The following is a 17,044-nucleotide window of genomic DNA, read 5'->3' as shown; positions in this document are numbered from 1 at the left end:
CAGTAGAGAGTGGTGAACGAAGCAGATCTCATTAAAAGTATTCTTCATAAAACTCCAGGGCATTGCTATTCAATATGTCAAGGGGGAATTCAATGTTTTGGAGAAGGATTTACAGTAAGTACTTTTTAACCTTACATTTCTTATTCCTTTCCAACAGCTGCTATTTCCTGGGAAACATTATATAGGCATTCTATATGGAATATATTCTGCTTACACAACAGAAACCATGCTCTGGTTATCTTAAAAGTCCTTAATATTAATGATATATCAGGAAAATAGGATCTGTGTTTCTTAAACATCTGTTGTTTCCTGGATTTTCTATCACATGGAGTATTTTCACAACTTGTGACTGGGATGATGATGACAGTGAATGATGTTTTTCGGTAAGGACTTGGAGTGGCAGTAATAAACAACTTTCCCTATAGCTGCTAAACTCGGACTTGCCACTGACATATCCACTTTTTGACTGGTTCCATCATCTCACAGATTAGCTACACTTAACAAGTGTTTTTTTTGGCAAGGCAGGATCACTAACAACAAGTCAACCGATAAGCTTAAATGCCAGGTTTGCTCGACTGCTGCCTCAGTGGATTGGACATATGTGAGGAATAGATGGCAGCCGGCTGTCGAAGCAGTTTCTTTATGGTGACCGCCAACAGGGAGGATGGTAGAAACATTCAAAGGGTGCCCGAAACCAAGAATTCAATGAATGAGGCAAAGCTGTGGAATGCCAGGAAAGAATTATAGCTGGCACATTATTATTAACAATACTAATAATAACCACAACAATAGTAAGAACAATGGTGTTTGCTAAGCTCTATATGCTAAGCACTGGAGCAGATTCATTAGAATCATATCAGAAGCAGTCCATGCATCTCAAAGTCTTAAAGGGAGGGAGAAGAGGTATTTTACCCCCACTTTGCAGATGAGAAAACTGAGGCACAGAGAAGTAAAGTGACTTGCCCAAGGTCACTGAGCAGCCCAATGGCAGAGCTGGGGTTAGAGCCTAGGTCTACACATTCCCAGTCCTATGTTTTTTCCACTATGCCACACTTTTCCTCCAGGCATAGAAATCTAACAATTGGAAAGGGGTGGATTTATTTGGAGCCGAGGTTGCTGATAATATGCAGGGTGATGGACCTAAATTGTCAACCGTTGGTCTGTGGATGAGCATTTATCGAGTCCCACAGAGGGTAGGGCCTGCAGACAAGGGCTTAGCTTCATACGCACCCACGCACATAAAGGTATGAGATGGCACATTCTGAATTATAGAGGGTTTAGCAATGGAAAAAATAACATTTGTAAATTATCAAGATCATGAAGAAAATATTTACCAATGTAAATGTATTTAAATTTTTTAAATGATGACATCATGCCATTTTCATGAATTCGAACATTTACTCTTCAGGTATTTTCCTGCATTTTGGAACATGTGGCTTGCATGATGATGTATTACTGTACTTAAATATAATTTATCTCATGACCGTCCTTAGGTGAAATATTCTAAGTTAATATACTACTAAGTACCATAAATCATCCCTTTTTAAAAGTTTCAATAGGCAAGGAATATTAATGGAGCTTGAATTTGTTGCAGTTGCTTCATGTCTCTTGACTTTCCTTTACCACTGCATGTTAAGCATGAAGAAAAAAAAAACTGTGTTCTTTCTAAAGCAGTGTGGCCCAGCATAAGCAGCACGGGCCTGGGAATCAGAGGTCCTGGGTTTTTAATCCTAGTTTCACCACTTGCCTGCTGTGTGACTTTAGGCAAGGTCCTTACTTCTCTATTCCTCAGTTACCTGATCTGTAGAATGGGATTCAATACCTATTCCTCCCCCTATTTTAATAATAATAATGATAATTATGGTATTTGTCAAGTGCTTACTATGTGCCAAACACTGTTCTAAGCACTGGGGCAGATGCAAATTAATCAGGTTGGACACAGTTCTTGTCGCACATGGGGCTCACACTCTTAATCAGAGGGACAGTTCCCAACCAAGTCCTTGGATTTGCTGTACTAATTCTTCAAAAATAATGTCTTGGTGGATAGAGCTCCTAATATTTCTGGTGCCCTCAGCTCAGGTGGGCAGAGAGCAGATGAGATCATGCCAGTTTGTACTGGGGTATGAAACCTAGGCTTGGTCAGGTCTAAACACTATTCGGTGGTCTATTTGTGGCCAAAACAATTCCAGAACTCAGAGGCTTACAGATGCCCAGATCTGGGGAAAAGACTTTAATGAGGAAAATGAAGGGAGAAAGAAGGGAGGGGATGACAAAACAGCAACAGCAATAATACTGATAATATTTTTAAGTTACTACATGTCAAACACTGGGATAGTCAGAGGTTAATGAGGTCAGACACATTCCTGGTCCTTCACGGGGTTTACAGTCTAAAGGAAGGTGAAGAGGTATTTAATCTCCATTTTACAGATGACAGAACTGAGGCAAAGATAAGGTAAATGACTTGCCCAAGGTCACTTGGCAAGAAAGTGTCAGAACTGAGATTAGACACTAACTCTCCTGACTCCCAGGCCCGGGCTCTTTCCACTAGGTCATACTGCTTCCCTGAGTGAGGGGAAAAAGATGAAAGACAAAGGAATATCTTCAATCTGTGGAGACCTCATGGAATAGTGCTTCCCGCCTTGTTTTGGTTAGAATCAGACTAGCACTATGAGCTACCTCTGAATTCACCATGAATGCCCAGGTTTAGTAATTTTGTCATTCATTAATCAATGAATCCATGGTATTATTTGAACATTTACTGCATGCACAGTGCACGCAGTGCTTGGGAGAGTAAAATACAAGTGTCAGTAGGCACTACCCCTGCCCACAAGGAACTTACAGTCTAGAGGAGCTTACCTCACAGAGAAAGCAAAGATGGTGGAACCAAGGCCACTGATGAGTTCTCCAGGTTCCCACATCAGCCTGGCTCATATCACTTTCTCTCCAATTAATTCTTCTCAGTTTTCCCCTTTTGTGAATTTTCTATGCAAGTCAACCCTTCCTTCCTGCTCCCTTCTGCCTCACTCTGCAACTTTCCTGCCACGTCCCCAGAACCCAGCTCATCCCCTCCCACAGATTAATTTCCGTGCTCTCATTTATGAATTTGCCATTCATGTGAGTGACGGTGCCTTCCTAAACTCAAGAATGCCCTCTGCAATTTTCCTGCTAAGTCATTCCCACACCCTGAACTCATCTCCTCCCACATCCTTAGTCTCCCCGATGCTCTCATTTATGAATTTGCCATGCATGGGAATGACAGTGCCCTATCGATATCGAGAATGCGATGGAATTAAAGTCTGTAGAATCCCAAGCCACAACTGGATATTTTCTTCGGTTGCTCTGCTAGGTATGGCTTGCCAGTTGAGAGCAGAGTCAACAGAATACACTTCTAAGATCACTGCACACTACTACACAATTATTAAGGGAATTTCTCTCAAAAGAGGCATAAAGCTTTAAGGGGACTTCAGCAGAAAAGGTTGAATGGCATTTTATATTTGGAGAAATCAAACTTGAGGTTAGACTATAATTACAACATTTTTCTTTGGACTACACGAATGATTCCATCAAGAGGCAGAATTTCGTGAAAAATGACGCATCTAATCTTCTTCACCGATAAGAAGGCAAAATGAGCATGCATCTTTACAACAATTTGGGCTTCAGCTACCTATACTAGGGAATATATTTGAGCTCCACCCACACAAGCCTCTTCTGTTGATTGTATCTGAGATCGGATAGAACCAAGATCATTTTCCTCCATGACAACTTCCAAAATGTATCATCTTCTGGAGCTCTAGGGTCTCTCCAGTTCAAGCGCTGACCCTGACCACCTATCTCTGAAGTTCAGAAGGTTATTCAGGCACACCCACTTCCTCCATATGTTCCCATTCTGCTCCCTTTGAGATAGCATTATTCTCTCCACTTCAGATTCACTTTGTCAGACAGTAGGCACTGATGAGAATAGTCTACCCCATAGCCTGGGAAGAAGTTGCTCTATCACTCAAGCTTATTGTCTCTGTATGTATGACAAGGATTCTCTATGTCTACCAACGCTGCTGTACTCTCCCAAGTGCTTAATATAATGCTCTGCACTCATTAAGTGCTCAATAAGTACAACTGGTCAGCTGAATCTTTTTTTTTTAGAGCTCTCTCCTGGTTCTGACCCAAGTGGGAAGTGAATTCCCTGAATGTCATGCTGGATAGTGAGGGAACCGCCTCCTATACTAGACTCATTAAATCCAATCAATCAATCAGTGGTATTTATTGAGCATTTACTGTGTACAGAGCCCTGTACTAAGCATTTGGGAGAGTCTATGGGAGTTATTGTAAACATAGTTTGGCAGTGGATATCTGGCAAAAGAAGTTGTGTACCACCACGAGGAGAAAAATTGGTAGACCATATGTGAACAGTTCTGTTCTCCCATCTAAAATGTCAATAAATGCCAAACCGCAAATTGACAGCAGCTTTCTCAGTTGGAGGTGATTCAGTATTTCTTAGACATTTTTCTGGGAACACTGACTCTACATTTTTTTTAGGACTGTTATATAGTTACATGGAAGGGTATATATCAATGTGACACATAAATGAAATGAAACAGAGGTTCCCCTAGAAAATTTTAAAGGGCATGCAAATATTTTAAATATTTTCAGTTGGGAATTCTGCCATCAGTGCAGAGAGCAATTTTTCCAGCTAAAATAAAATGCTAGACAGGAGGTTGTAAAATAACAAATTTCTAAAGGTCAAATAGGTTCAGCCAAAAAACACTAAAGTTACTCAAAATTCAAATTAGACCACTGGGAAAACTGTTTAAAATCAGTCAGAATGTTACTGATAAATCCTTTAAAAGACCTTGGAGTTAATGGGGTTTTTTTTTTAACTTTTTCTCTGAACTTTTGACAAATTTTCATTTTGCATTGTCATTTATCTTCTCTCATTTCAAGCACTAAAGGGCAAAGACTCTGGTTTTCGGTATGTGATCAAAAAGGATCACTTTGACAATGATGAGATCTTCTGACCTGCCTCCTTGCCTGTCCCCATTTTATGACTGTTATTTTCTATCTTTTCTGTCGGAAGCTAAACCAGGCATTGTTATTATTCCTTATCCACTTCAAACACCCTGCAACAATAATAGCAGTTTTGGTATTGGCTAAGCAATTACTTTGTGCCAAGCACTGTGGTAGCTACACGGTAAACAGACAGGACAGATTGAACAGTCTAAATGGCAGAGCCAGGACTAGAACCCAGGTTTTCTGATTCCCAGGCCTGTGCTCTTTCCACTACACCTCGCTGCTTCTCTAATGTAAACAGTAGTATGTACTGTCTACTGTGAGCAGAGCACTGTCCTAAGTATTGTGGACAGTGCAATAAAATGAACAGATCCAGTCCCGATTCTCCAAGAGTTACAAATTAACTGGGGAGGCAGGCAAGCATAAATTGTACACATAGAGTGGGAGTTGGTTTAAAAAATGCTAGCCCTGATCTTAACTTTTCAAAGGGAGTAGACAAGTCATCTTAGCATAATTCATTAATAAATTCAGCCCTTACTGGTCTCACTGAAATAGCTTCAATGAGTAATTTTCTGTTAATATACTATATAACATATATATATATATATATCTCCTCGAGGGCAAAGATTTTCAGCTGTACTGTACTCTCTCAAGTGCTCAGTACAGTGCTCTGCCCACAGCAAATACTCAGTAAATACCATCGATGGACTGATGGATTACTGTGCATATTGTTGCTTGTCTCTGAAGAGAGGGTCACTGAAGGTAGGCCCCATCCATGTGGCAAGAAAAAAATTCCTGGAATCCTATGCAATTAAGTGGATTAGGACATTGTTTATTCATTCCTTTGCTGATGATGCAACACCATGAGTGTCTAGGAAGACTTATTTAAGGCTGCACTGATCCCTAAAAATGGGGCAGGGCTAGAAAAGATGCTCTTTGGAATAGATTAAATGCTCTTTCTGAAAATGACCTTTACTTTTCCAGGGGAAAAATGTGAAGGTGGAACACAAAGGCAATTCACGGATCCATCTACTTCCAATATCTAAGGGTGGTTTTGGACAATCGAGGAATGGGGAAAAACAAGGGTTATGTATCATGACCCTAAGAGGGACAGAGAGTCCAAGGATACCTGCTCTGCCCTGGATGAAGGAAGTCTATCAGTGGTGAGAAAACTGGAATTAGAGGGGAAACTTCTCTGGGAACCCTATTGTTGGCAAATTAGTTCACACTTATTCACTAATTGTTATTATCCTGGACTTCTAAGTTGCAGGAGAGCATTTCCGTGGGTTCCAACCCACTTCCTAAACATAACTGGGACACTGAAAATCAGTCCTGCTGCACGGCCAGGATCCTGGAATAACACTGGAATACTGGAACACTGGAACACACACTGGAATAACGAAGCATACCCTCTATGATAATTAGCTCACAAAAACCAGTTTCTTTTGTATGTTATATTTTCTCTGTTACTTTCTAAACTCACTGCCCTCTCTTCCTACTATAGTCCATCGTGATACTCAGCAATATTCTGTAAATGAAGGTTTTCATGTACGTGAGTTTACTATCCAAACCTACCGTCTTATTAATGACATTCCATCTCAATTTGGTTGCATTAAAAGCATAGTATTGGTTTGTTTTAACCATAGACAAGACTAAAAACTGGATCTGCAACAGTAGACAAGAATCATTATGAAATGAAATGCCCCTGCTTTTAAAACATCACATTAAATACGGTCTTCTAGTTGGGACTCATTCTGTTAATCACGTTTGAAAAGATTAAATTTATGTGTTCATTTTACCTTATTTGTTTTTTTTTCCAATGCACTGTTACATCAATTTGCCTTGATCTCTGAATATGCTTTTGTAAACCTGCTTTGCCTAATAATTGTTTGTATGCCATCGATTTAAATAGATGTTACATTTTCTCAAAGCTATGTGGTCTTATAATGGATTTTTTTAATCACTTAAAAAAACTGCTCAAAATTGTGTTTCACACCATTAATTTGTGATAATGCCCATGTGAATTTTCATCTTTGAATTATAGTCTGGGTGAGAAGCATAAAAATTTGCAGTTTAAAACCTGCTCTAAGTCTCTATCACAGGCTAGATTTTCAAAATGATGGCAACAGGATGCGTCCCACTTTGACGATTATATACCAAAAGCAGCATCATTATTTTAAGAATCTCTCATCATTTTATCCTTCTTAATTGTATGAGGATGACTTCTTTTAACTGAGGCTCTAGAGTATAGTGAATCCTTTAAAGGGATGACTTAGTGAACTCCCCTTATTGAGCTCACATATTCCAAGAAAATACTACAAAGAACGTACATTTTCCCCCCAACTATTACCACACAGATTCTAAACACATTCTGATGAAAATGCATCTTAAACAGGATGCTGTATCATACATGATGATTCATTCTTCCTGGAAATGTTCTGGAAAATGTATTTGAGAAAAAAAATGTACATCTTGTGTCAAAATCAACTTTCCAACCAATGCACCACCACAAAACTTCACTCTTCCCTACAATGAATTCTGCCTCCCAAAGCTTCATAAGATCTAAAAATACATTTTTGACATCCCTGTGTGTTTGCTCTTGCAACAGTACAAAAATGTTTTTGCAGTTTTAATTGGGATAGGCCAAAATGATTTTAAATGATCACTCCTACTATTAACAGAAAAGTGAAACTGCAACTAAGGAAAACTTTGTAAGTCTTGGTGAATACACAGAAGGAAGATTAGCAGGGTGGGAGGGAAACACAATTTAACTGAATTTTCATTACAGTGGCTGTGACACCATAAGGAGACAAACTGCACATGAGCTCCTTTCAAAAACAACATTCAAGAAGCACTGTAGGTTGAGTGGGCTAAGTTGAGGTTCCTCCCTTCTTCTCCTCCTATCCCCAACCTGCCCAACGTTCTTCATATTCACATGGGACACAACAACCTGAATGTTCTTATCCCTTTTCCCTCTTTTGATAGAAAAAAAATTTTAAATCCAAACCTGTCTATGAGGAATAGTTGCCTGCAAAATCCATGTTTCACACTGTCAGAGCCCTGACATATTATGATAAACTACCTGAAATACTAAATACCTGAAAAACTAAAGGTAATACTATACATATAAAACCAAATTTCGTTCTTTTAAGTTGAGGTATCGAGGTACTTGCATTGATGGTAACTTTTTTATAATTCTTCCATTTACTGCAGATTAGAAACCTCACCGATGTTACGAAGACACGGAACTATTTCCAAAATTGGCATGTCATCAGCTGCATCCCATATTGCCTTATTTATATCTTTAAGTAATACTACTTTATCCGAAAGAAGATGTTTCATGTTGTCTTACTGCTTTGGAAGAGTGTTTCTCTTTGGACGTTCTTTGTCCATGTATCTATTCCTGGAGTAGAGCACTGGTCAATCAACAGGCCTAGGAAGCTCAAAGGTACAGAGAATTTGAGAGGTCTCCCCTGATATTTTAGGGGTCTTAGAGACTCGGGATAATCTGTCAAGGCTGCCCCAGCTTTTAGGCCACAAGGCCTTGAGCCTTACCAAAAAGCCGGGAGACATAATAATTAATCAGTAGTGGCATCCATCAGGCCTTTGTATAGAGCCTTATTTACCCACCTCCATAAAATGCCACCTGATTCCTTCTATTTTGGCTGTTAACTCTAGTCTCTTAGAATGCTCATATATGTCTGCTAATTTGATCCCCAACATCTAGCAAATGTAGGCTTACTAGGAATTGCAGCCCCGCTGAGGTCAATAAGAGACCATTCGCTATGCGATTCCTCAATGTGCGGAAAAGCCTCCTCAGAGGTAGGGAAAGTTCAACGAGTGTGTGACCAAAAAGATCTTGTTCTGGACAGAGGCCGCCTAGCTGCCCGCCTGCAGACTACATCAAAGAGTGGATCCTCTCTTACCTTCCTGCTGTATGCAGCTGATCTGGCTCCACTGCCTGGAGCCTCAAACACACTCTTCAGTTCCTCCAGGGGGATGGAGAACCGTTCGATTCTACAGCGGCCGTCTCTCGGCTCTTCCCTCAACACTTCCGTCTTGCAGCCCTCAGTTGGGCTTTCCATCCTTTGTCCCGTGCCCTGGCCCGGCACCATGCTGATTTGTGCTCCTAGCTGGTGGGGCAGGGTGCGAGGAGCTGTTTGCTGGTTTGCTGTTTGAGGTCCAGTTGCTGGTTTGCTCCCTGCTCCAGTTTCAAGTTGTTTTCCCTCTGGACCTCGAGAGCGCCTGCAATGCCCCCCTGGCAAACCACATTCACTTTTCTGACCATCACAGGACTCCCACTTCTGCCGCAGCAGGTTCAGGGAACCCTTCTGCATCGGATACTTGGGCGCCTCCAGGGTGTCCTGTAATAGTAAAAGAAGGATTGGTCAAACCATGTGGCCCCGTCCCCCTGTCAGCATGCCAGAATCACGGCTCCAATCTATTCACTGAGCCCCCAGGGTGTGAGGGTCAGTGATAAAGCCCAGAATGAGCGCCTAATTACCGATTTCTGGCTCGACTCCACAAGGCTAGACCAGCCTCGAGCATGCTGAGATTGGCTTGATTTAAAGACAGGGTGAAGTCTCTTCAGAGACCAAGTGTAAATATTATCAGCAGCTTCTTCTGGGGACAAGAAATCTCAGGATAAAGGAAACAGAAGCAGGAAAAGGCTGCTTCCTCTTTATTTCCTTATTTGAATAACAACTCATAAACCAGCTACTACGTGGAAAGTTGGAAAGATTTCACTCATTGTTAAATACCGTAAAAGGCTGTTGAACAAACCCAACCCCAAGAGAAAAACAAGGGTCAAATTCCTGTCTGCCACAGATCCAAAAACTTCCTTAGGAATGGTTATGGGAATTCACTTAAGAAATAAAAGTAGTTTCATTTTTCAGGCCACAGGGAGTCCAATTCGCTCATCAAAAACAATGCTTGAAACATAACAAACGCTTAGCAAATATTATAGTAATAATCAATAAAATATTGTTTGGTTCATGTTGATCCTGAATTGAACTTGGAGGAGCACGGAGAAAACAAATTTTCCTGGATTAATGAATACATGCAGTGTAGGTGATAGGAAACAAAGTTTCTACCTGTGTAGAGCTGCAGAACACAAGCTTTCTGTTCTAACCTATCATAGCTTTGTAAGCCAAAAGTGTCACCTGGTGGAAAGAGCATGGGCCTGAGTGTCAGAAGCTTTGGTTCTATTTCCAGCTCTGCCACTTGCCTCTTGTGTTTTCTTAGGCAAGTCACTTAACTTTTCCAGGCCTCAGTTTCTTCATCTGTAAAAATGAGGATGTTACCTGTTCTCCTTCCCCCTTAGACTGTGAGGCCCATTAGGGCCAGGGGTTGTGACCGATCTACTTTCATGGTATCTGCCCCAGTGTCAAGTAAAATATAAGTGTATAGTAAGCTATGAACACACACTACAATTATTAGGCCGAGTATTTATGCATTTTGGCTTGGGGGATTTGCTATGCAGTTGAGGAGATTAGCAGGATTGGGTCCTAAATCAGTCCCCACAAACAGAAGCTTCTCCTATTTGGGGGAGATGAATGTCTGGGGAGCAAGGCTAGAGTTTAAGCTACAAATTTTGGGACTGTGTGATATGTGAATGGACTAGCCACCATTTAGTCAATATGACAATGAAACTACAGCCCAGAAAAGAGCTGGTAAATCACTTTAGGAAATCAATCAACATATGTTTTAGAGTTTATCAACATATGCTTGGAAATTCTGCATATCAGAGGTAAAAGGGATCTTATTAACATGGGGCTGGGAGATTCCCTGTCGCAGATGGTGACCTCACCGGGAGTGTAATGAGAAAATTGATGTAGAGCCAGTCGCACTTAGGGGGATTGAAAGGGAGAGAGATGAGGGCAAAAGGAAGAGAAGAGGGAGAATACGTTGCTCTGCACATAGTAAGTGCTCCATAACTACCACTGATTGACTGAGAAGTGGAGTGCTACCTCTTCATGGCTCAGAGGGTAAGAGCCAACATCAGCCTTCCCAATCATTCATTCATTCAATCAATCGTATTTATTGAGTGCTTACTGTGTGCTCAATGTTGTACTGAACACTTGGGAGAGTACAATATAACAGTAAACAGACACATTCCCTGCCCACAAAGAGCTTACAGTCTAGAGGGGGAGAAGGGACAGCTTCCCTCACAATGGTTTTCATCCCTGCTCTTTTGATAAAGAGCAGCTCAAAAAAAAAAAGCACTCTCTCCAGGGTAGAAAATGATGAAAAAAATCAATTAATTTATCAGAGATTTTTGACAGTTTCTTGACTGTCATGCTTATTGAAGGTTATGGTGGAAATAGACTTTAAAATGAATGTGTAAAGTCTCACATTCTTAAACTCCACACGAAAAATTACACTGTTTGTGCAAGGGAAAGAGGGATGATTATTAAGAGATTCTCAGCCACCCCATATTAAAAATTTTGAAACTCAAACAGAGGAGATTTACCTTCAACTCAGTCTATAAAATGTCATTTTTCTAAAGATGAAGAGGGCAACCATCATATGCTCCTTCAAGTATTTTTCCAGGTCACTACTGGAGAAAGGCTATTGGGCTGGCAGATTAATCAATTAATGAAGATTATTTATTTATAGAGAATTTACTCTATACAGAACACTGTACTAAGCACTTGGGAGGGTGGCAATATAATTAGTAGACCCAATCCCTGTCCTTAAGGATTTATAATCACGAGGGTCAGAAAAACATTGAATGAATTACAGGTAGTTTAAAGGCATAAGTGCTGCTGGGGGCTGGTGGAGTGGGGCGAATGAGTACCCAAGTGCTTATGTGATGTGGCAGTAGGAGTGGAAATGGTGGGGGGTGGGAAGGGGGAAGAGATGAGAGATTAATCAGGGAAGGCTTCCTGAAGGAGAAATGATTTCAGATGGCTTTGAAGATGGGGAGTGGAGTGGATTGCCAGATGTGAAGAGGAAGGAGTTTCAGGGAGAAGGAAGAGCATGAGCAAGAGGTTGGTGGTGAGAGAGATGGAAAAGAAAGCACATTTAGTAGGTCTCCTTGAAAGAAGTGAATAATAATTATGGTATTTGTTAAGCGCTTACTATGTGCCAGGCACTGAAATAAACACTGGGGTGGATACAAGCAAATTGGGTTGGACATAGATCCCTGTCCAACATGAGACTCACAGTCTCAATCCCCATTTTACAGATGAGGAAACTGAGGCACAAAGAAGTGAAGTGACTTGCCCAAGGTCACACAGAAGACAAGTTGACGAGCTGGGACCAGAAGTGAAGAGAATAAGCTGGAGTTTAGTGGGAGAGGAGCAAGGATAAGTTGGAAGAAAAGAGCTGATTAAGTGACCTGAAGATAACTGGGAGTAATGACACTTATATAACGCTGATAGATATACAGACAACCACCCTAACAACCAGGAACATTTACAATAAGCAATTTTTATATGCAGAATCTTGTGCTTCAGGCAAAGGATTTGAGGGTTGTTCAGATATTCTCTAACTCACATAGGCCAAGTGCTTTGAGCACCCTGGACGGACTATGTGAAAAATAAATCCAAGTAAATCTAAATAAACGGTACTAAAGCCTAGTAAACAAAGGCTGAGCTTGCGATACAAGTTTACACAATCGAAAAGTGTGTGCAGGCAAGAAATTTCATGTTTTAAGGAATTTCATGAAATTCCTGGTTCCTTAAACTCCATATCACCAGTAGGTGATCCCCAAAGAAGCTTTAAGGTAGTTGGTTCACATCATGCAACAGGGAAGGCTCTTCTTTGCCCAGAGGTAATGAACATAAAGAACGAAATGACTACAAACAGTTTTTCAGGCAGAAGGTATAACAGATTAAAGAAGGTTTACATATGTTTCATAAAAAATAATGTAGAAATGGGTTAAGGTTATTACATTGAAAAGTTGGGAATGTTACAAAGCTCCGAAAGGATTTAGAGACATTCACTGATTATATACCCATCGATCACATGCTATCAAAGGAGAAAAGTTAGGGATGATGGATGGTAAATGAAGATAGAGGTCAAGGAGAGCAACCATCACATTCTTACTCTCGTATTCTTTAGAATCCTTGTCGGAGATTGAATACTGGGCTGAATGAATCATTTCGCTGACCTTGTATGAAATTTCTTAGGTCCATGTGGAAACAAACCAAGTCTGCTCTGCATTTTGCTTTTTTATAGGCATCTTATATTCATATAAGATACTGGAGAGTGGGATTTCTTTTGTAATCATGCAATTGTATAACACTGAATCTACTTGCATGTGGTTTAGGTGAAATTATACAGATTATGACAGAATTTTCTAAAAGTGACCAAAGTCAGAAGCACTTTCACCTCAGATACAACTATCTTTACAAAGTAATGCCATTTTTCTCATGATTTTCTTTTAAGCTCTGTTACCCTTGATTGTCACTTCAAAATTTTTGTTCCCAATATGTCTACATAAACATTTTACAATTCTATCTTCTTTGCTCTGAGAGAATCTGACTTGTCTGGACAGTCTTAAGTGGAGGAAAAAACATATATTTTAATCCCAGGTTTCACTTGGTCTGAATAATGACAAGGAACACCTTTGTGTTTATTCCCTGTTATCAGTCTCTAGGTAGTTTATCAAGGGCCCAGATCTATAATCCATGGTGTGCAATTCAAAGCCATATATGAGGTTTTGATCTTCTTAAACTACGTCCATCAGATGTAATTGTGTGGCCGTTCCTCTGGGATCTTCTTAAAGGATAATCCACACATACGTGTTTGAAGTGAAGTCTACCTTTCAGTACTTTATTTCTTGATGATAGCAGGTGCTGTACTTTCATGAAGCAGTCAGTATCAGGTGTCTACAGGCATCATTTTTAATTAGGTGAGGGCTACTGAGTAAGAGCAGTATTCAGTGTACTGAAAGTCTGTCTTGGAAAATCGCTGTGGTATATTTATGCTTTGACATAACTACTATTGTAAGAACAGCCTCAACCGACTCTTATTTCAAATATGACTTGCAATGCACATCTAATTTATAGAGGAGAAGATGCATCGGTGCTTGTGTTGCATTTCGAGAAAGAGCTGCCTAGTTGGACTGATATGCACTTACACACACATATACAAACACAGCCAATGTTCTCCCACAATGACTATCACTCAAATTAATTTTAAACATCTTCCACAATATCCACTTTAAAACAAAAATGGTAGCATTACTTAGATTTCTCCAGGTAAAAATTCTCATTCCACCAATTTTAATTTGTCTCAGACATACAATGTATTTTGCTTTCTCATTAAAAGTGGTTGGAGTACACCAATTTAATTACTTTCCCAATTTTGAAATTGGTTTCTAAGATTGCTGTAGCATTTCAGTGAGAGGACTCATAAGTAGGAAAAGACATTACATGGAATGGATATTGTGACCTCTGAATATGACAATTAGATTTTCCTCTTTCTGCTTTCAGATATTCACTTAGGACTAGGTGAGATAGTTGGTTGGAAAGAAAAATTCAGGGGTTAGTCGGTGACTAAATATCATTGAAAACTTCCTCTAGGAACTTTAATTTTAATTCTCCTGTCTAGTCCTCAAAAGAGCCAACTAAGTGAAACCAAGGCTATAAATACTTCATCAAATTAATCTGGATATTTCTTCACTTTTACTTGTGATCATTTCTTTAACTTCTCGACCTCTTTCCTCATGCACCACTACCATCAAAGTCCCATGTATTCATTTACCTCTGAGCTGAGAATGAACTTGCCTGGAAACCTGAGCCAGAGAGTCATTTTACAAGTCATCTCGATGTTTTAAGTTACCAGTAAAGCCTCATATGAAAAAACTGAAGTGATCTTTCCCTTGGTCCTCAAGTACAAATACAAGATTGGTCTGTTCAAATGAATGATATCAATCAATTTTAAAATGGTGTTTCTTTAGGTGCCAATAATGACATTATTATTGTTTCAGAATGCTTAGCAAAGTTGCAATATTTTTTATATAGTTGGACAAAGGGAATAATTTGATCGTTATTAGAAGTAAGCCCAGGACTGAGTAAATTCCATGAAAGTGACAGAATTGTAAAACACTGCCGTTCATCCTCAGAATTTGCAAATCCCGGCCTAAAACTCTTTGCTGTTTTTTGTTTTGTTTTTTAGTGGTATGTTAAGCATTTACTATGCTCCAGGCATTGTACTAAGCATTGAGTTAGATACAAAACCATCAGATTGGACACAGTCATTGTCTCACCCAGGGCTCACAGTCTTAATTCCCATTTTACAAATAAGGGAACTGAGGCACTGATAAATTAAGTGACTCGCCCAAGGTCACACCCAGGCAAGTGGCAGAGCTGGGATTAGAACCAGGTTATGACATTATTCTACTGTGAGGGTTCAGACATACCCAGCATTTTCAATATCAACCCTTCAGCTTTTGAATAGAATTCAGGTTGATCTTACTAATGCAAGCCAAAATTCCACAAAAGTGCAAGATTCTACATTACAATATTAATTTGACACCATCTTCATTTACCAACCACGTTACCTTTTATGGTAATTATCATATATCCCTAATCCACCTTTTTCTCCTCTTTTAGTCTCCTTGAGTTATCAGGAGCATCAAGGACTTCTCAATCAATTTTTCTTTTCCAGTGGTAGATCCTTCAGGGCCAACTCTTTTGCTTACTTCATAGAAAGGATTCATTTTTTAACGTAGATTATCAGAGGTAGAGCAGTTTCCTTCTCACTTGTTGAATATCTTTGCAAACCCTTGTTTTAATGAAAAATAAGCCTCCACACTGAATCAAAAATTGTTTCCAACCAATTTGACAGGGAAAAAAAGACTCAAACTGCAATTTAAAAAAAAGGGTCACATGCCTGAAGGAAAAAAAGTAGGCTTTTAAGCAGTGGTTAGGCACTAACCCTTTTAAATCGGGCCTAATGATCCGGGAGGAAACTGGGGATGGATGAGGAAGCTGAGAAGGCAAAGCTGGGCAGCCCTGAAGCAGAAACAAGCTACAGGCAGCCTCACACTGGAAAAAAAAAGGGGGGGGAGCATTGGTGCTGTCACTTAACCAGAAGCAGAGTCAAGAAAATATGTCTTGTCACTGTAAACAATAAGGGAAGGAGAGAAGACTAGCGTTTGATACTTACAGTGCATAATTTCCAGTATTTTGTCTCTCTAATATAGCTCCAAAATTCCCACTCACTTATTGAGAAACACACAAGGACATTCCCCAAGCTAGCCATTCCACACCAAAGCAGGACTAATAAGTAGCCCAGTGGATGGATTTTTTTTCTCGTGTGGAGCTAGGAAGAAAAATAATTTAATGGATCAAGCACACCTTGGTGTAAATAATTCATCTGGGAAGACAGCTTAGTTGCTCATTTTCCACCAGAAAATAATTTAAGTAATTAACATACATTGCCAAGAGAGAGTGCTCTCAATACCAGTAGCAAAATATTTAAAACTTTGGAAACACTACCAATGTTACCCTGCTCATTGTTAGGAAGGCAAATTCCGGTTTGGTTTTCAATTAACATTCTCCCCAACCTATTTCTGACTTTAATACATGGTTAAATTTGTTATCCAATGTATAAGACATAAGCATAATTCAGAAACATAAAAAGCTATGAGCAAAATATATTTATTTCCTTTTTTTTATTTCCTCTTCTCAGTTATTACATGAATAGTCTAAAGCGTCTCAGGAGATGATCTATTTTTTTAAAAAAATCATTTAAATTACATATTCATAATAGACATCTTACCGCTGTGTTCTTTTCTGCCAAGTTTCTGTCCTGTGACTCTGCTACAACAGACGTGTATCTGTTAAAGGAAAGCACAAGTTTAACAGTCCTTTAACTCACTGATCTCGCCTAATGAACATAAAGCATGATGGACATATGTCTGAGAGCAGTTACAAGACACCAAATCTCTTATAGCTAGCACTGGGAACTACATTATTTAGTGAGTCATGGGAGAAAGAAGCACAGTTTGTACCATACCTGTCAATATACTGGGTGCTCAGTTTACATGATTTAACAGTTAAAGGCCAAAGGGACTAGCTATTGT

General features: G+C 39.7%; 1 protein-coding gene across 2 annotated transcripts in view; it reads right to left on the bottom strand.

The window, feature by feature from the left end:
- Positions 1 to 16,794, bottom strand: part of XIRP2 (xin actin binding repeat containing 2) — a 178,802-nt gene extending 162,008 nt beyond the window's left edge. For both annotated transcript variants that reach the window (XM_029072564.1, XM_029072562.1), the window contains exons 1-2: positions 16,741 to 16,794; positions 8,931 to 9,368 (exon numbers count right to left, since the gene is read on the bottom strand). In XM_029072564.1, coding sequence (XP_028928397.1) covers positions 8,931 to 9,341 — 411 coding nt within the window. In that variant the 5' untranslated portion in view covers positions 9,342 to 9,368; positions 16,741 to 16,794. The remainder of the gene's footprint in view (positions 1 to 8,930; positions 9,369 to 16,740) is intronic.
- Between the last annotated feature and the right edge of the window lie 250 nt (positions 16,795 to 17,044).

Source organism: Ornithorhynchus anatinus, chromosome 9 (genome assembly GCF_004115215.2).
Source record: "Ornithorhynchus anatinus isolate Pmale09 chromosome 9, mOrnAna1.pri.v4, whole genome shotgun sequence".
Classification (NCBI taxonomy): Eukaryota; Metazoa; Chordata; class Mammalia; order Monotremata; family Ornithorhynchidae; genus Ornithorhynchus; species Ornithorhynchus anatinus.
This window is presented reverse-complemented; position numbering and strand designations above follow the sequence as displayed.